Consider the following 20,625-nt stretch of genomic DNA (forward strand, 5'->3'; position numbering starts at 1 on the left):
AATATGTAAAGTCAAAGGAGAATATTGCAGATCCATTGACTAAAGGGCTAGCTAGAGAGCAAGTGTACTATTTATCGAGGGAAATGAGATTAAAGCCTATTACTTAAAAGTCGCCATAATGGCAACCCAACCTAATTGACTAGAGATCCCAGGATCTAAGTTCAAAGAGACAACCGAATTATGGATGACTTCACGTATCACTAAGGAGGTTTACTCCTACCCATTTCTATGATAAGAAAAGTGATACCTGCAGCGTTAGCGACGGAGGATGGTACCGGCAGTAGGGGTTGGCATAGGAAAGAGAAGAGAGTGAAGAGGGTTCTAAGAGAGAGAAAGGAGCTTTGGGAAGAAGAGAGAGAAAGGAAGGTGGGTGTGTGAGAGAGAGAGAGGAGCGTGAGTCTTCTCCTGTCCACGTCATTAGGGATTTATTGGGAGTCTTGAATTAGGGTTCGCAAACATTAGTCATAGAAAAATATTAAGAATTCCAAATGTTTTATTAAGCATACCTACATTATATGAATTTTATGTAAATTTCACATTTATATGAGATATTTAATAAAATATTTGAGACTTTTAGTAGTATTAGTCTTATTCATATTATAAAAAGTCAACGACAGAAAGATTCTTATGTCTTTTACGTATCAGGATCATCATCAGCACCACTCTGATATTCATCCTCAAGGAGAAAATTAGGTTTGGTTTGATTTTTTAAAAATTATTTTTAGATAAATTATTTATTTATTTTTAATTAATTTTTTGTACTTTTATATGCACGTAATTAAGATACATTTAAAAAGTAAAAAAATTAACTTAAATATTTTTAAAAAATATTTAAAATTCAAACAAAAATCTGTGCATTTTTTGTTAGGATTTTTGTTTGTTTTTAATGATTTCTTTTTTTCATATTTTAATTAAAATTTTTTATTTTTTTAGACACATCTAATCTTGATTTATCTAAAAAATAAAAATAAAAATGACACTATTGTAAATCAAATATGTATTATAAAAAATGTATCGCTATTCTTGAAATTATGTTTATTGTTCATTTTTTCGTAAAACAAATATGATTCAAACATGTAGGTGCTAATATCCAATCATCTTAATTTTTTTGCATGAATATTCTATTCAACGAGTTTTAAAAAATAAACGGTTTGGATCATCGAAATTGGTCCCAAAATAAACATATCAAACCCAAACACTCTTTCAAATTGAGATGACAATTTGAAATAAACCAAACATTTTTAAGAAATAGGTTGTGCAACAAATTTTTTAACACCTCTCTTTAAATTAATATTTACATATAAAAGTCCCTAATTTTGGTTGATCCCTCTGATAATGAGAGTTAACTATCATTTGTGCTTTTCTTACTCTGTGCCTGTAGTGTTTTAACGAGAGCGTTACCGATGGGAGATAAACAAGAACCGGTTTGTTAATTTTGTTTCTCTCTGAATCTTGAATTAAACTTTATGTCTTGAGCATATATTCTTACTTAAATTTTATTTTTTTTCCTCATTAATTTACAGATTGAAGGTGAGGTACCTAAAGGTCAATACCGCTTTAAGACGACTCCTTCTGACCTTAAATCTATTGAGCATGGTTGGATCATCTTGCCAACAACCGAAAATGAAAAAAAAATTGAGGTTGAGGCCTCCTTTTTGTACTTTGCAAATCTAAAAGTCGCCATAAATGTTCACGAGAATTTGTTACGACTCAAAGGTGAGAGATTCCTTAGGTCACATTTCATCATTGAAAGGAACGAGGGCATCTGGGTTGCTGTGGAAAAAATTGAGTGTAGTTTAGAGGAGTATAAGAATTCACATGGGTTTAGTTTGGACAATCCAGAAGCACGTCTTCCCCCAAACTATCAACTCATCATTCGGCAAGTCTTACTATAAACTTTGTATCTTATGTAATGAGTACATCATGATAATTTTTGCTTTAACTATTTTAAACACGTGTATTGCAGTGATATTATAATGGGTTTGTGTCAAATTCATCAACAAAAACTCAATCATGGAAACTTCTCCAGCAAACATATTATGATTATCAAAGACCGGGCGAAATTTGGGTTCATAACAAACTGTAAAAATGATTCTGGAGACTCTGATTTTACAAAGTTGAAGGAAATATTCGCTGATGTTCTTGGTCGGATACCAAATCCAAATCACGTTGAGTTGATGCATTTTCATGAGAGTGCAAAAACTAACCATTGGTAAGTACTCTCTTGTACTTTTGTTCTTCAAAATCGTATACGAATGTTCCTTCTCTTATTTATTTTTGGACAAATTACATCAGTGATTTCTATATTTTATTTTTTGTGTTATTTTGATTTCTATTATTTCAATTATCCAGATTTTAACATTTAATTTAAATTTTGTGCAAAATTGGTTCAATTGATAATGCTGATCAAAGTTTTTTTTTAAAAAAAATAATTATTAAATTAATTAAAATTAACTCACTAAGTTGAATAATGTCCAATTTTCCTATGGAAATATCACTCTGTTGGAGTAGTTGGCTCAGATCAAAGCTTCAAGGAAGGTTGGCCAAGGAAGTCAACAATGGTGGGTGCCAAACTTGCCAAACCCACCAACCAAGCTTTCACACTTCTTCATATTTGTGTATAAATAGGGAGAGGTAGGAGGGAGTTCAGTGTGCGAGTAAAAGAGAGAATATAGAGAGCAGGGAGAGAATAAGAGAGTGTGTAATTTTTTGTTCCAAATTTAGTAAATTCTGCTGTTCATGGACGTAGGCGATTTGTCAAAACATGTAAATCTTTGTGTGTGATTGTTTTCTGACCCTTAGGCATAATAAATTGGTATCAGAGCATTGTTGTGCAAAAAATAAAGTGTTTTTCTTTAAATTGAAGATTTCAAAGTTGTCAAAAGCAAGTTTTCAGCTTACCAAGACGTACGTCTTGACCAGAGAAGTCTAGACCCAGAAAGATCAACCCAAGAGGAGATTTCACGTGCTCTCACGCGCCATGCTAGAGTTTCGCCGGAGACTCGTCGGAAAGTTCAGTTCGGCAAAGAAGCCTGTCACCAAACCTGAAGGCTTTAAATATTACTTGTGAAATGATCTTACAGAAGTTCATACCTAGCAGAGTGGTAAGATTTTTGGTTTAAACCCTCAAGGCCGAGGGATCAAAACCTTTGGCAAACAAATTTTCAATATTTTTGGAAGCTGCCATGTCACCACCAACTCATCGACACCATCCTGGTCAGTCGAAATTTCTAAAATTAAGGGAGGCTCCTAAAAGTGTGGAAAATTGCGTTTCAGCCCCTAACCTTGCTGAAATTACAATTTAGCCCTTAAAACATTAAATTGTAGTAAGGTCCCTAGAGTTTTGAGAAATTGCAATTTGGCCCTTGAATTTGTAGAAACTTTTATTGAGGTCTTTGGAGAGGTGGAGAAAATACTTTCTTAACTAAATCAATCATTCCAGATGCAATCGTGGATTCTGTTTTTTGAGATTCGAACCTGATCTTTCATAGAAGTTTTCGAGAGCTTAGAAGTTGTCGTGTTCTAAACATTTCAAGCATCCGCAATTGTTTATGGTAGAGATTTTATTGAGAAGTCTCAATGACAAAATCTACAGAGATGAGATCAGCCGAGTCCACAAGTAACCCAGCAACTACAAGCAGCTCTAGGCATTGGACTCCGGTGTCCCATACTAAGTTCGATGTAGAAAAGTTTGATAGAAGCAATAACTTCGGCATGTGGAAATGCGAAGTTAAAGACATACTTGTCTAGATGAACCTGCATTCATTCTGGAAGACAAACCAGAGTGCTTGGACGAGTTTGAGTGAAAGAAAGTTAATCTCTTGGCTTACAGTTCCATCCGACTTTGCCTTACAAAGGAGGAGAAATACGTCTTCACAAAATGTGATACTGCGAAGGAGCTTTGGAAGGCTCTAGAAGACAAGTTCATGACAAAGAGCATTGAGAACCGGCTCTTCTAGAAGAAAATGTTGTTTCGTTTCGATTACAAGAAATGTATTTCGATAAACGAATACCTAAACAATTTCAACAAAATTATTGGCGATTTGAAAAACCTGGATGTTTAAATCGATGATAAAGATAAATCACAATTATTGTTGAATTCCTTGCCTGACACATATGATCATCTCACTACCACTTTACTGTATAGTACAGAAAAGATCAAGTATGTTGATATTTCAAACGCCTTGGTAAATAATGAGTTCAGAAAGAAAGATAAGTCTGCAAACAGGGACTTAGTATCAAAGGCATTGAAAGTCAGAGGAAAGTCTCGCTCAAAGTCCAAAATGAGATCATCAGACAGAAGACGTCTTGCAAAAGACGAGTGTGCTGTTTGTCGCCAAAAGGGGCATTGGTCAAAAGATTGTCACAATAAAAACAAGAAAGAGGAAAATGTGAACATTGCACGAGATGGAGATAATGGTAAAGGATCATTTTTCACAGTTTCATCACTTGGCTATTCTGATAAATGGATTCTAGATTCTAGATGTTTCTACTACATGTGTCCTAACAAACGGTGGTTCTTGAGCTTACGAGAGTTCAATGGTGAAGTTGTGCTGATGGGCAACGACCAAGCTTGCCAGACAAAAGGGATTGGAACAATTCGACTGAAGATGCATAATGGAACAATCAGAATTCTCGAAGATGTTCGGTGTGTGCTAGATTTGACGAAGAATCTCATCTTAGTAGGAGTTTCAGACTCGAAAGGTTATAGAGTAACTGTGGAAGGTGGAGTCGTCAAAGTTGTACGAGGAGCATTTGTTGCAATGAAGGGTACTCGGAAGGGAAAATTATATTTTCTAAACAGCTCTACAGTCACATGGAGAGTGGCTGTCTCTACCAGTTTAGTGGATGGTGCATTAGACACTTCCAGACTTTGGCACATGCGCTTAGGGCATGTCGATGAGAAGACTTTACAAGGGTTGGTAAAGCAAGGCTTGTTGAAAGGCGTCAAGACAGGGAAGCTTAAGTTCTGCAAAGCATTGTGTACTGGGCAAGCAAACAAGAATCAAGTTTGGTACTGATATTCATCGTGCCAAAGGGATTCTAGACTACATTCACACCGACGTATGGGGTCCTTTCAAATAAAGGTGTGCATGGTGCGGTTCGGATGGTTTAAGAGTAAAATTATAAACCGAATGGCGGATTAGCGGATTAATAGATTGACAAATTGCGGTTTGAGCGATTTTGGGCGGATTGGTAGATTGAAGAATATTTTAACCAATTATCAAGCCTTTGCATAATATATAACACTATTTTACATAATATTTTTTATATATATAACTACTGATTTGTAATAAATTTCACATATTAAATTTATTTCACACTCATTTTTTTTTTGATATTTCATTACAGGTTAAAAAATATATATGTATTAACTATAGCAAAGCGGAGCGGTTTCGAATGCGATTTATAAATTTTAAAGTTTAAACCACGATTAACGGATAGAGCGGTGCAGATTGATACGAATTGGTGCGGTTTTAGTAGATCGGACGATATTTTGCACAACTTTCACGACCTAAACCCGCCCCTATAGGTTCGACATTGTAATTGGCCAGTAATCCTGGGATTACCAAAGGCCTCAAAACAGATTAACACATAGTAAGGGGCTGCAGAAGCAGATATATAAAACATACATAGTCCATTGTGTTGTGCAGACATATATGGGACAAGAATCAAAAACTTTATCTTTGAACATACGTAACATCATATTTATATTAGTTATGCTTCACACACACATATATAGATAAACGAAGTTGGGGCTTAGCCCAATATATATATATATGGAAACTTGTTCAGATTTCGATAAAAAGAAAACAGAGTTTTAAACTTAATTTGCAAAACTCGACCATATGATTTTTTTAGAACCTCCTCGGGAGGCATAAGGGTTGGTCGACAAAACAAAATTCCAAGCAATCATCATTGAGCCCGGTCGCTTATCTGATCACCTACATACATAAATAATACAGTGAGCAGGAGCCTAGTGAATAATAACAGAGTAAAGTGGTTTAAATGAATGATGTCCCATATCAGATTTGGAAAGCACATTCATGTTTATCTCAGAAACAGAAGGAGATCCGCATTCATATTCTTATTTAAATCATATACAGAAATCAGAATTCATGCTTAATCACACGCGGTACATCCATTAATGCTAACAGAATAGATGCAGAACAGATACAGAACAGATGGTGGTTATGAGTAACTAGTTCCATAAAGGAACCTCCGGATCTAGGTAACAGAGAATAGACATGCTAAGCTCCATGATGGAGCCTGCAGTACGAGTAACAAATTGCAGACATATTAAGTTCCATAATGGAACCTCCGATATCGGGTAACAGATAACAGATATGCTAAGGATGCCACAAATACATTTCAGAAATTGGACAATCATTCATTATACAAGACATAACATTTTAGAAAACTGATCATATCATTCTGGTCAGAAAATACTTATAATCAAACATAGTTTTACAGAGTTATTACTCACAAATGGCTCCAGAAGCAGACAGACAGAGCAGATAGACCGAATAGCTTACGGCGCATGACCTACACAAACAGATAACGGATGTACACTGAAACACATGCTCGGTAAATAACTTAACTAATTACGTTTCATTCTTAGTATGTTTCTAGGTCTTATCCTCATTATTATGCCTTAATTAGGGCTTAGGAACGCCTATGATGCAATGAGGATGTTAAGATGTGCTTTGGAACACTTATCCAAATTTTTAAAACACAAGATAGTCCGCTCGAGCGCAACTTTGGTCGCTCGAGCAGTCTGCAAAGTCTGCAAAAGTATTGGTTGCATGATTTTTCTGCTCGACGGGCACTCAATGGTCGATTGAGCCAAAGACTGAGTAAAAAGGGTCTCTGCTCGAACGCAACTTCGGTCACTCGAGCGGTCTGCAAAAGTCTGTACAACTTCTGGAAGCTTTCATTTTACGCTCGAGCGCAACTTCGGTCGCTCGAGCGGAGGGTTAAAAATAAGGGTAGTCACTCAAGCCAACTCCCAAACTTTGTAAAAGTACTAGGACCGACTTCACCGCTTGAGCAGAAGCTGCAAATTCTGGAATTTCTATACTGCAGTTCTAAGTTCAAACACAATTTCAAGACTTCAAAACACATATTTTTGGGCCCAAAACTTGAGGTAACATATGTAAACTTGTAAAACATTGTGAATTCAAAATCATTTCACAAAATCAAAGCCCAAGAGCATGGCAATCGTACAAAATCAAACTCATAACTTAAAGAACATAACATGAAGATAACATGCATGAATTGATATGAACTCCAACCTTCTAAAACATGATCAAATGGTATAAAATGACATGGAACTTTGATGAATTTCCAAAACCAAGGTGAAATATTGACATGCATGAGGAAATTCTTTGGAAAACAATTTCAAAATGCCATGAAATATGCATGCATGTATGGCTTGAGTTTTAATGCTTCAATCTTAGTTTTATTTTTGTGATTCAACTCTTAATCCCCTTGAATTCTAGCATGAACCAACTCAATTACATAACTAAAGGGTTGAGTTCTTACCTTAGCTTCTCACTTGAGCTCTAGTTGGCTAATTGTTTGAATCTCTAAGTCCAAAACCTTGAATTCTTTACAAATCTCCTTCATCTCCTTTGGTTTCCAAGCTCAACACTTAATCTCCCTCTCTCTCACATTTTTTATGCCCAAATGGTGAAGATGATATCTCTCTAAGGTGTTGTATAAGCCTTATATAGGCTAATTAAGTGACTTACTTAAAATTAGTTTAAGACTAATAAAGTAATATTATTTTATTCTAATTACTTCGTTCAAATCGAATTTCAAGTAAACCTACCATAAAATTCTAAAAAGCCTAAATAACACATAAGCCAAGTCAATTTCGTAATCATGTGTCGATAAGGCCTTCAATTCGTAGAACAGAATAGAAATATAGAGAGATATTTCTACGACAGATAGATAGAAACTCAAATATCATATAACACATGCAATTTACTCAAGATTTATTCTTAATTACTGATTAAGCACTCTTAATTGTGGATTAGTAGCTAATCACAGTTTGGGGTTGTTACAACAACCCTACTTCCAAGAATGCTTCTTTAGGAGATAAACACTGCTTTGTGTTATTCATTGATGATTTCTCAAGGAGAGTCTGGGTTTAAACAATAAGGCATAAAGACGAGGTATTATAAATTTTCCTTATATGGAAAAAATGATTGAAACCCAGACAGACAAGAAAATCAAGAAGCTTAGATCCGACAATGGTGGCGAATACACATCAGATCCTTTCTTTGAGGTTTGCCAAAATGAAGTGATAGTGAGACATTTCATTGTTCGTAGAACGCCGCAGCAAAATAGAGTTGCAGAACGCATGAATCGCACTTTGTTGGAGAAAGTTCGGTGTATGCTATCACATTTAGGATTGAGCAAGGCATTTTGGGGTGAGACATTGAACTATGCTCGTCATCTTGTCAACAGACTACCTGCTGCAGCACTAAACGACAAGACTCCCATGGGGTATGGTCAGAAGCACTAGTTACTGATTATGATCAGCTACGTATCTTCAGATGTCCAGCTTATTTTCATGTTATAGAATCTAGGTTGGATCTTAAAGCCAAAAAAGCTGTCTTCTTGGGCTTTAATGACGGTGTCAAGGGATACAGACTTTGGTGCCCTAAATCAAAGAAAGTTGTCACTAGAAAATATGTTACCTTTGATGAGTTTACAATGCTGAAATAGCCAAATCCTCAAGAGAATGAAGAAGCATTGAAGAAGTTAGTGTAGGTGAAGTTTGAGACTCCAGCAAAAACTGTTCAGATACTTAACAATCCTAAAGAAGTTTCAGTTGATAGCTTTGAAGAAGATTCTGAAGAGAGTTCAGATGAGAATGATGATCCAACTTAAGAGGTCCCACAACAGTCAGAACCTATTGTAATGAGAAAAGGAAAAATGGTTACTAAGCAACCCGGTTGGATGATCGATATGGTGGCCTATGCACTTCTAATCATTGAAGACAATGGTCCTTGCACTTTCAAAGAAGCCGTGCAAAATGCAGAAAGTGTCAAGTGAAAGAAGACTATGAATGAAGAGATCAAGTCACTTTACAAGAACCAGACTTAGGAGTTGGTGCAACTTCTAAAAGGCAAGAAAGCAATTGGGTGTAAGTGGGTTTACACCAAGAAGGAAAGCATCCCAAGCAGAGACAATTAGATTCAAATCTAGATTGGTAGCTAAAGGCTATGCACAGAAGGAAGGAATAGACTACAATGATGTATTCTCACCGGTTATGAATCACACGTCTATTCGTATCTTACTAGCCTTGGTTACATAGTTTGATCTCAAGCTCGCCCAACTCGATGTTAAAACTGCTTTCTTACATGGAGATCTTGAAGAAGAGATATACATGTCCCAGTCAAATGGTTTCAAAGTTGCTAGAAAAAAGAATTGGGCCTGTAAGCTGAACAAATCGTTGTATGGGTTGAAGCAATCCCCGAGACAGTGGTACAAGCGATTTGATCGATTCATGATAAAGAAAGAATACATAAGAAGTCAATTTGATTATTGTGTATATTTTTGAAAGCTTCTTGATGGTTCTTTCATCTATTTGCTCTTATATGTAGATGATATGCTAATTGCATCTAAGAGCAAGGTGGAGATTGCTAAACTCAAGGCATAGTTGTCAGGAGAGTTCGAAATGAAGGATCTTGACAAAGCAAAGAAAATTCTTGACATGGAGATCAAAAGAGACAAGAAGAATGACACGGTTTGTCTAACACAAACCCAGTATTTGAAAAAGGTGTTAGACAGATTTGGCATAAATGGAAAAACAAAAGTTGTAAGTACACCATTGGCTTATTATTTCAAGCTTAGTGCTTCGATGTCTCCGCGCACCGAAGAAGATTGGAAGCATATGGCACAGGTTCCATATGCAAATGCAGTTGGTGCATTAATGTATGCTATGGTTTGTACATGGCCTGACATCTCACATGATGTGAGTATGGTAAGCAGGTATATGCATGATCTAGGAAAAGGTCATTGGCAAGCAGTGAAGTGGATCTTGAAGTACTTACATGGTACAGTTAATATGGGATTGAAGTTCGAGAGAGATAGCCAACTTGGACAAAATTTGGTTAGAAAGTAGACTCAGATATGCTCGTGACTTAGACAAACGCCGGTCAACAATAGATATTTATTTACGCTTGTTAAAGGGCTGGTGAGTTGGAGGCCAATGCTTCAGTCAACGGTGGCTTTGTCTACTACAGAAGCAGAGTATATAGCAGTGACAGAAGCCTTTAAGGAAGCTATTTGGCTACGTGGGTTGACTGAGGACTTGGGTACTGTTTAGAAGGACATTGAGGTGCATTGCGACAGCCAGAGTGCCATTTGTTTGGCAAAGAACCAGGTCCATAATTCCTGCACTAAGCATATCAATGTCCAATTCCACTTCGTCTGAGAAATAGTGAATGAAAGGGATGTCCTGCTTTAGAAGATTGGTACTACAGATAATCCTGTCGACAGGTTCACTAAAGTGGTATTTGGGATCAAGTTCAAACACTGCTTGGACTTGATCAATATCTCTCAGCAGTGAGTACCTTCGGGTACAATGCATCGATCACTATATTGGATAGAGAATCCTCGCAAAGGTGGAGATTTGTTGGAGTAGTTGGCTCAGATCAAAGCTTCAATGAGGGAGTTTAATGTGGTGAGTGAAAGAGAGAATACAAAGAGCAAAGAAAAAGAGAACAAGAGAGTGTGTAATTCTTTGTTCCAAATTTAGTGAATTTCGCTACCCGTGGACGTAGGCAATTTGTCGAACCATGTAAATCTTTGTGTGTTCTTGCTTGTGTGTTTGTGTGTAATTGTTTTCTGACTGTTACGCACAACACACACATGTTGCTTATGTGCAGATTTTAACTCAAAAAAAAAAAAACTAAAAATTGAAATTAATTGGACCAAATTGATACAAAATTATAAATTCAGAGTCAAAATCAAACCAATTGAATTATAAGGATCAAAATAACATAAGAGCTAAAATATAGGGACTACCGGTATAATTTGTCTTTTATTTTTTAATCCACTTGTATTTAAAATTGTTAGGGAGAGAAGGGTAGTTTATCCTAACTTTAAAGCTTGTTGTTACTCCCTCCGTTCCATTTTGTTGGTTCACCTTTCCATTTTAGTCTGTCCTAAAATATTTATCCACTTTTTATTTTGGGATTATAAATTTTGTTAGATTTCTAAAATTACCCCCCTATAATCATTATAAACACATTTTAAAATTCAAATAGAAGGACAATGGTGGGAAAAAAAATTCAAAATTTGAATTAAAATGTAATGATTGTATGTCTTTTAAATAAGTTGAATTTTCTATAATGGACAAATAAATTGGGACAGTGAAAGAAAGTAGTATTTATGGTAATGTGTTGTTATTTTTTATTTATTTTTTTTTTATTTTTAAGATTGTAGAATGTTAGTTTGTTGGTAAAGTTAAATTACAATTAAAGAGATCGCCGCTACTCCATCAGTTTGAACCCCTGATCTTTCTCTCACCATCCCCTACAATGTAGCTACAAGACCACTAAGCTAAATCCAAGGTCTGTAATATGTCATGAATAGTCTTCCCAAAAATTAAGAGTAACGTTAATTGCATCTTTTCTTTCCTAAATCCTGTCTATTGATAATTTTTTTATAATGACAATTATAATCTCAATTAAAATTATTATAATTGACACAAATTAAAATAGAACACTCATCCTCATGAAAACGCACCCAGGATTGAACACCCAACCTTATCAAACCAAATTGAATACCCAACTCTCATGGTCTATCATTCTTATTCATTCTCATTGTGTTCTTAAGCACCTATATCCTCCGTAATCCATCTTCTTCCTGATAAAATCATTCTCATTAATCTATCTTTATCATCCATTTTGGCAATTTGTTCTTTTATTGCATGAATAAAAGTAGGAAATGAAAAAAAATAAAAACTAATTAATTATGAGATAAATAGCATTTCTCTTCTTCTTCTTTTTCTTTTTCATTTTTTTTGGGGGGGGGGGGGGGAGCTACTTTTGGGTCCAGGTGTTGAAAGTGTTGATAATGTGATATGTGGGTTTGACAATTGTTGTTTCTTGAAGTTGAAGAACAAAGACATGTCTTGCTCAATATGGCATAAGTAGGGTTTTTTCTGTCGAACCAAATAGCTCAAACAAAATCAGAGTGTTTTTAATTTTTACTTTTATTACGAAATTGAAGAAAATAATGTTCGCCCAAGAAGAAGAAGCTGCTTAGGTGGGTGAGTAATATTTTGGATGAGGGATAGTGGGGGTTTCTAAAATTTTTATCAATGTTTAAATTTTATAAGTGGGAGTTTAATGAAATTGGGGGGTCCTTAGAAAAAAAAAGAGAAGAAGAAGTGGGGATTATTAGCGCCACCCTTTGTACTCGATCAATATTTTTTTTTAATATCTGAAACTGTGGATAATGTAATAATAAATAATCAGATTATGATTTCTTCCATTACATATTTGTAATGAACATGCCCCATGATATCATTCAATGATAAGTGTAATAAAAAAAATTTTTATTTTAAAAAGATTATAATTTTTTTTTTCTTGTCCCATAATCATTAAATATGTAATAAAAATCTTTCATTATAAATATGAAATGGAGAGAATAAAATCACCCCTCTTTCCAGTGACGTTTTTAAATCAGTTGGTAGTGTGTTTCTTCATTTAATTATTTTTTTAGATCAATTGGCAGTGATAAGTTTTTAAATTTTCATATAGAATTTAGATTTTTTATTTTTTTCTTGAAAATAATTTAGAATTTAATTAGACAAATTGTTTTGTGTGAATCATGAATTAATTTTTAGGAGTTCTAAAAGGCAAATTGATAAAACGGATGAATGTTGTATTTTGGTCATCTCCATTCTATGTATATAATAGAAGATTTTTATTACAAATTTAATAATTGTAAAATAGAAATACAAATTTATAATTATTTTAAATTAATAAAATAATTATACTCACCATTAAATTATATAATACAACCTCATTACAAATTTGTAATAGTGAGTATCGCATAATGATGTTACCTACATATAAAAAAATAAAATTAAAAATATAGCTTTCTCTTTGGGAGCTCTGTACTGACCTTAACATCGTTCATATCTCCTTAAGTTTCTGCTTTAATTTATGTTACAATTGAGTTATGTCAAGTTATACCAATAATTACACTTTGAGATTTGAACAAAATACTAGAAGTCCTACAAGTTTTTATATAATTACATTAACTTCTTTTTTTTTTTAAAGTAAGGGAAAGCCTATGGTGTGCACTCCTTTGGAATGTATATAATATGCACCCTATCATAAATTGACATAATTTTATCACAAAATTTCATAATATCAATCATAAAATACGAAATATCGTCACAAATTAGAGTAACACAATGTCCAAAATTTTGTGGTTTATGTTACAAAAATTTATGGCTTGATTACAACTTTTTTGTTATTTCAATTTATTGCGAGATTATGTATTTTATGATTGATGTTACAAAATTTATGATAAAATTACGCTAGTTTGTGGTAGAGGACATATAGTATGCAACCCTAAGAGGATGCACACCGTAAGGTTTCCCTTTTAATAATGGACTGAAACCAATACAAAAATGGACTTTTTTTAAGTGTGCAACTTACACCTTACACTTACGCCTTTCTATTTGCTGTCCTGTTTTACGTTTATACCTTTCACTTACACCTTTTGTGTTGGTTGCATATGGTGTGTAAGGATTGCACACCATAACAACACCCTACAAAAATAGTGTGAATATAAGGGTAAAGTAATAAAAATATATATTTCAATATAAAATAGATAAAAATATTATCTACACAACTAAAATAGGACCAAGTGTTATATAAAATTATATCAAAATTGCAAAACTTAAGCCTCCGTTTGGGAAGTGGGTTGGCTTTTTGGCTTTTTTGGCTATTTTAGCCTGGGCTAAAAAGCTTGGTTTGGGAAGGGCTTTTTGACTTTTTGGCTTTTTTGACTTTTTTTGTGAGAGAAGAATGTAATGATTATAGGTTGGATGTGATGTTTTGTTTGTTATGGCTAAAATAGCTTATTTTGTTTTTTGTGGCTAAAATAGCCAAAAAAGCCTGAAAAAGCCCTTGCCAAACACAGGCTCAATTTTCTCAAAATTTCAAAAAAAAAATAAATACAATTTATCATTTTTAAAAAGAATGCCCAGACTACAAGTCCATTTTATATTATTTCAAGGGCATACATATAAGGGCCTTTTTAGGTCCACAAAGACGAGCAAGGATCCTCGGCTGCCGTTTCCGGCAGCCGTTCCATCAGCCCCCCAAAACGACGTCGTTTTGGGGGTTTTTTTGATTTTTTTTCTTTTCTTCTTCCTCAGCTCGACAGAACCAGAGGGGAGGGGAGGGGAGGGGAAGGAGAGAGAGGGGGAGGGGAGGGGAAGAAGAGCCGCCGGTGGGCCGGACTGGAGGGGGCCATAACCAGTGGGGGGGAGGAGGAGGAGGAGGAGGCGGAGGCGGAGGCGGAGGAGACGGCGGTGCTGCGACGGACGGTGGCGAGGCCACGAGCTGCGACGGCGACGATCGGACGGCGACGATCGGACCTCCCCCTCCCTCCTCCCTCTTCTCCCCCTCCCCTCCCCTCCCCTCCCCTCCCTTCTGGTTTTGGATCGTCGAAGAGAGAGAGAGAGAGAAAACAAGAAGGAAGAAGAAGAAAGAAAAAAAAAAAAAAAAAAAAAAACCCCCAAAACGATGTCGTTTTGGGGGTTGCCGGGTAGGACTGCCGGGTAGGGCGGCCGATGATCCAAATTCCACAAAGACACGTTAATTTGTTCGGGTGCATAATGACTGTTTATATGTACAAATTGTTTCCACCAGTTTCAAATTCTCTCTCCCTCTCTCTTACCCTACAGTCGCTCTCTCTAGCTTTCTCTACAATCAACAACTCATCTGCCTCTTCTCTCTCATGGAAGAAGCTCCATCTCTCCTCCTCCTTCCGCGTCGCTGTCTCTCTCCCCAAAACAAAATAATTTAAAATTATAAAATTAAAAAAAAATTATTCAATTAAAAATAATAAAGACTTAAGTAAAAAAATTAGGACCTATATATTGTATGTATTGCTCTTCTTGGACCCAAACATATTTTTTTTAAAATATATATTTTTATTTTAATAAATATGGGTTAAACTACACTTATAAATAAATATAGACTAAATCATAGACCCAATAAAATATTTTGGAGCCCTTTATATTATTCTAAATTAAAAAATAAAAAATAAAAAATTAGGCCTATAACATTTTTCTAAATTTGAAGACTGGGTATGTTTAGTTTGAGTTTGGAAGATGAGTTTTAGAGATAAAAAGTATGAAAAGTTGTTTGGTTTGGTTTGTTTCAAAAGATGTTTTGGAAAATTATTTTGAAAGCGAGTTTTGGAAAAAATGATTGATTTGATGTGTATGAGAGATGGATTTATTTGGAAAATTTGTAAACCAAACAAGTTTTGGGAATTTTTTTTGAAAAAATTTATTTGATTTGATTACTTTTAAAAACTTATTTGTAGAGAATTTTTCCTAAAAATTTTTGGGAAACACAAACCAAAGGTCGAAATTTTGGGCATAATGCACAGGCCTTACTGACCGGCCCTGCAACCATCTTTCGCTAATCGGATCTCGTCGTCTTTCACCAATTGGTCGAGCTTGGTCACCAGAACACATTTCTCCTCCACACCGCGAGGAACACGGCAGTGGCTTCTTACGCCGTCACCGTCTCTGCTGCCGTGACCATTGAAGCCTCACCCAAAACCGCTACGTTCTCCACCTCTCTCAGCCATGGTTGGTAGCTAGGGTTTGGAGGAAATAAATATATAGATATAGTGAGAGAAATGAGAGCTTTAAAGAGAGAGGGAGATTTGAAGAGTGAAACCGTAACTGTGGGTTTTGAGATAGAAAGTCGTCAAGCTGAGTTGAGGTTGACTGTGCTACAGCGAGATCGGAGAAAAATACCCAAGAGAGAGAGAGTAGATTTCTAGAGGGAGAGAGAGACGGAGAACTTGTTTAGTTTGTTTTTGGGAAATAAATTTTGAATTTTTTTTTAAAATTTTGTTTGGTTTAATGATTTTACAAATTTTTTTTTACAAAATCATTTTTTTTCTCTCACACATCAATCAATTATTTTTCTCTCTCCTTTCTTATTCTCAATCACATTTTCTCTTACATATATTTACTCAATTACAACAAAATATCAAATCATTCCAAACTCTCATATTCTAAAATTATTTCTAAAATATACAACCAAACAAACCAAAATAATTTCTAAACTCTTTTCCTAATTTTTTTTTTTTGAAAATTTATCTCCCAAAACCAAACTAAATACACCATTTATCTATCTATATAAATCCTATACAGATAATATAGATTGAGTAAAAATTCAAATGAGAGGGGAAATAGGCATTTTGAATTTTAACAAATAGAAAAAATAAACTTGGTGAAAAATAGATGGATGAAAAATATTAAAATAATTTGGACATAAGAATTTTAACAAATAGAATTTCAAAAGATAAATTTTTTGAACATATAGGTTATATATAAAAATTTCAATAGATATTTGTTAATAGACTTTTGAGTAGCAAATTTGTTGGTCAAAATGACATTACCACCTATTTGTTGAAATTTTTATTTTAACTTATTTGCTCAATTTTTTTTTTATCTGTTTAATTTTTTAAATCTATCTATTTAAATTTGTATTTATCTATTGAAATTTACAAAGCTTATTTTTTCTTATTTGTTGAAATTCACAAAGCTATTTTTTTATCTGTTAGAATTAGTCAAGCTTGTTTTGCCTATCTGTTCAATTTTTTATTCTATCTATTCAAATTCTAATATATACAAACAGATATATATATATATATATATATAGAGGAGAGAGAGGTTCTATCTGTCAAAATCTTTTTTTATTTGTTCAAAACCCAACTCTCTTTCTCTCAAAAAATAACTATTTGTTCAAATCTTTCTCTCTATAACTGGCACCATATTTTCTCTCTTTTCAAACCCTTTATCTCTAATCCTTAATTTTCTCTTTCATCCCCTTCTTCCCTCGTTTTCTTCTCACTTACAGTCGTTGAAGAATGCTTCACTAAAATGTGAGAGAGAGAGAGAGAGAGAGAGAGAGAAGAAGAAGAAGAAGAAGAAGAAGAAGAAGAAGAAGAAGAAGAAGAAGTCCTATCGAGTTGTGATTGTCAAAAAATTGAACAAAGCTTAGAGAGAGAAACACTGAGCGAAGAGAGAGAGAGCATTGAAATCCTTCGCAACTATGAATCAAAGAAAAATAGAAGGCGATCTCTTTCACCACTATCACCACCACCTGGACCCTCTGATCATGGAATTTCAACTGTTGATTCTTGATCACCACTACTATCAAGAACGCTTCTTGATATCCAAGTTCGTCATTTTCCACTTTCACGACGACGACTCAGTAAGTCACACTTCTGTCATCGACTCATCATTAAAGTACTTTGGTTACAACCACACCATCATTGTTGCCTCCTCTTACGGCGACTAGTGGCGCAACCTCCGCTGCCACATGGCACTTGAAATCTTCTCTATAAGAACTAGTCCTTCGACGGCTAAGCTCAGCTATCGGCGATGTTTTCTACCTGAACAAGTCAAAGCCAAATCAAGCCTTGAGTCCTATCAAATGGAATTGGCTACATGAGTCATTCTTCTTCATTCGACTCTATCCAAGGTCATATCGTTAGATCTCAATAAACTTGATCCAGATTTGTGCGATTCGTAAATCACCACTGCTACCAGATCCTAGTCGCCAGATTGGATTGATGGGTCTTATTCTTCACTATAGATTTGTAGATATAAAGAAAGATGATGAGACTACTAAGGTTTTCTAAAACACATTGGAGTTTAGAGAGAGAGGTTGGTGATTACGAGAGGCTCAAATTCGAAGACGAATGGATGGTTAGTGTTGTAGAGATAGAGAGAACTGAAGGAGAGACAGAAAGATGAATTTGATTATGGAGATGCCATTTTGAATAGATAGACACACATCCAAACAAATTTTAAAGGCGCATGGATTTTCCTTATGGGCCCAAACAAAAGAAGCGTGGATCTATAGCCTTAAAGATTTATAAAAAGAATCTATAGCCTAAGTACCCATAAGATTTTTTTCTTGGATCTAATACCTTATACTCTCTTTAAATTGGACTTTTTACCAATTGTCCCTTTTAAGAATGATTCTTTACTTTAAAATGATAAAATTAAAACTTGTCACATTATTTTGTGTTAATTTCATGCATAATTTTTTGTGTAGCTAAAGAACTACTCATGTTTGTTTTGTGAATTCGTAATAATAGGAGGAATCTGCAAAAGTTGTACTTTCATCCTCTTCTAATGAGTTCTGGGGAAAGATTTTTACTACCCGTTAGGGCAGACACAAGACTACGGTATAGGAAGGCTGGAATTCAACAGCAGATTTCAAATTTTAAGAACCTGTTTCATACAGAACCCAAATGGAGAATTGTTGTTTCAAACCGACAAGATTGTTATTTGAAAGTTCTTCAAGGAAGAGCAGAAGAAATAGAAAGAGCAGAAGAAATAAGATATCATGAAGACGTCTGGGCTCTGTTCAAATTTGTGAGGAACGCTATTGTCCACATCAACGAAAACATTCACAAAGAAAATGAACGGCGAAGAAAACAGGAACAAGAAGAAAGGGAAAAAATAAAAGCAAGGATAAGACAGCTAAAAAACCAAAGAGATCGAAAAAATAAAGAGCAAGAATTATGGAAAACGCTAAAAGCGGCTACATATCTTGAGGTAATTTATGGAAACATCTTGAAATTCATTATTTAAAACAATGTTAAAGCATCTCCAACATGGACTTAGGGATTCTGCTATAAGAAAGTCAATTAACTTGATTTTTTATATATATCTTCACTGCTAGTCACTATATAGTTGATTTGCACATTTATTATCACTATGTATTAATTACTGATGTGTACTCGTTGGGGTCGAACAACTACATTAAAAACAAGATTCATGAAAGTTCTTCTCCAACACAGAGATAGAAGAATGGAAGTCAATGGAGGGTGGAGGCTGGTGCTGAGAAAACATGGGGGTCAAGGATTTAGGAATAACGCAATGAAGAATGAGATTCACATGATCTTTGTGGATAATCTACCAGAATCTATGGATCCAAAATGGCTGTATAAAGTATTTACCAACTTTGGGATTGTAAAGGATGTGTTCATCCCAAACAAAAGAATGAAGCTAACTAGATCAAGATTTGGTTTTATCCGTTTTGCCTGTCTAGTGGCAGCAAATATGGTAGTCCAAAAAGCTCATGAAATTTGGTGCGATAACATAGCGTTGAAAGTAAAAGAAGTAGATTTTGTAAAAGGCAAGGAAGAGAAACAGAGGCTACTAGATGTAACAGGTGGAAGAAGGGATATTGGTAGTACTAGTCGAGTTCCAAATCTGGTACAAGGGGTAAGTCATATGCACAAGCTTTAAGCTGCAGAGGGCTAGTGACCAGTACAAGCATCACTCTAAATGCTTTTGAAAAGGGAAATGGTTGGCTATATGAAAGTGTGATTATTCGACTTAAGCCACTACACTGTGCGGCAGCATTTAAGGAGAAACTGAAGATTAGAGAACTGGGAGACATCCAGGTTAGAGATGGTGGGGGCATAGATATGGTATTAACTTTTGAATCAGTGGGCACCCTTAAAGATAAGTTGAAATTAATGGAGGGGTGGGTATATGAATGGAGTGAGTTAGTCAAGGAATAGAAACAGGGGATGGCAATTGAACAAGAACGGCTGGTTTGGATTACATGTTATGGTGTGCCATTAAACCTATGAAGTAGTAAAACGTTCAGTAGTATTATAAGGTTGTGGGGAGAAGTCATAGGATTAGATGAAGATACAGTCAGATTGAACTCATTTCACAATGGGAAAGTGATGATCGCCACTAAATGTATGGAGTCCATCAATAAAACAATCCACTTGAGGTGCAACAGGTCATCTTATCCAGTGCGAGTATGTGAAGAACAGGTGGTTATATCGAAGGTGACCTATAAACAATGCAAGTGCTATAGTGGCCAGAACATAGGGGCAAAGCAAACCTCCACTGGTGATGAACAGGAGCAAAGATTTGAAGTGGGAAACAAGAAGGTTGTGGATGAAGCTAAAGTGGAGGGCCACGTTGAAAGTGAATTGGACAAAAGAGGTGATGAGGTGGCTGGAGGATTGGGGGCCAGAAATGATGATCATACTGACATGGATGGACATGTTTGATGGCCAAGCGTGTCTTTGGTGGAGGAGACTGTCATGAACATAGGGAATATAACCTGTATGTAGATTCAAAATGAAGGCAGTGAGGACGCATGCGGGGGAAGGCCAGTCTAATCAATGTCAAGATCTGTCTAGATTCAAAATGAAGGAAACCAGATGATGAAGCTACTACTACAGGTTTCATGAGGAGTCTAAGTGGGTTTGAGAATAATGGGCCTAGGCTTAACATTGAGGTTTTATTAAACAAGGCCAATGCAGTGGAGTGTGGTAACATAGTGGGCCATA

At 35.2% G+C, this 20,625-nt stretch overlaps 1 protein-coding gene across 2 annotated transcripts in view; it reads left to right on the forward strand.

The window, feature by feature from the left end:
- The first annotated feature begins 1,312 nt into the window (after positions 1-1,312).
- The window catches only part of LOC114274376 (uncharacterized), a 54,337-nt gene continuing 35,024 nt past the window's right edge, over positions 1,313-20,625 (forward strand). For both annotated transcript variants that reach the window (XM_082886248.1, XM_082886249.1), the window contains exons 1-3: positions 1,313-1,424; positions 1,524-2,212; positions 18,400-18,862. In XM_082886248.1, coding sequence (XP_082742374.1) covers positions 1,977-2,212; positions 18,400-18,862 — 699 coding nt within the window. In that variant the 5' untranslated portion in view covers positions 1,313-1,424; positions 1,524-1,976. The remainder of the gene's footprint in view (positions 1,425-1,523; positions 2,213-18,399; positions 18,863-20,625) is intronic.

This window comes from Camellia sinensis, chromosome 9, assembly GCF_055761805.1.
Source record: "Camellia sinensis isolate YWXY chromosome 9, ASM5576180v1, whole genome shotgun sequence".
NCBI classification, from domain to species: Eukaryota; Viridiplantae; Streptophyta; class Magnoliopsida; order Ericales; family Theaceae; genus Camellia; species Camellia sinensis.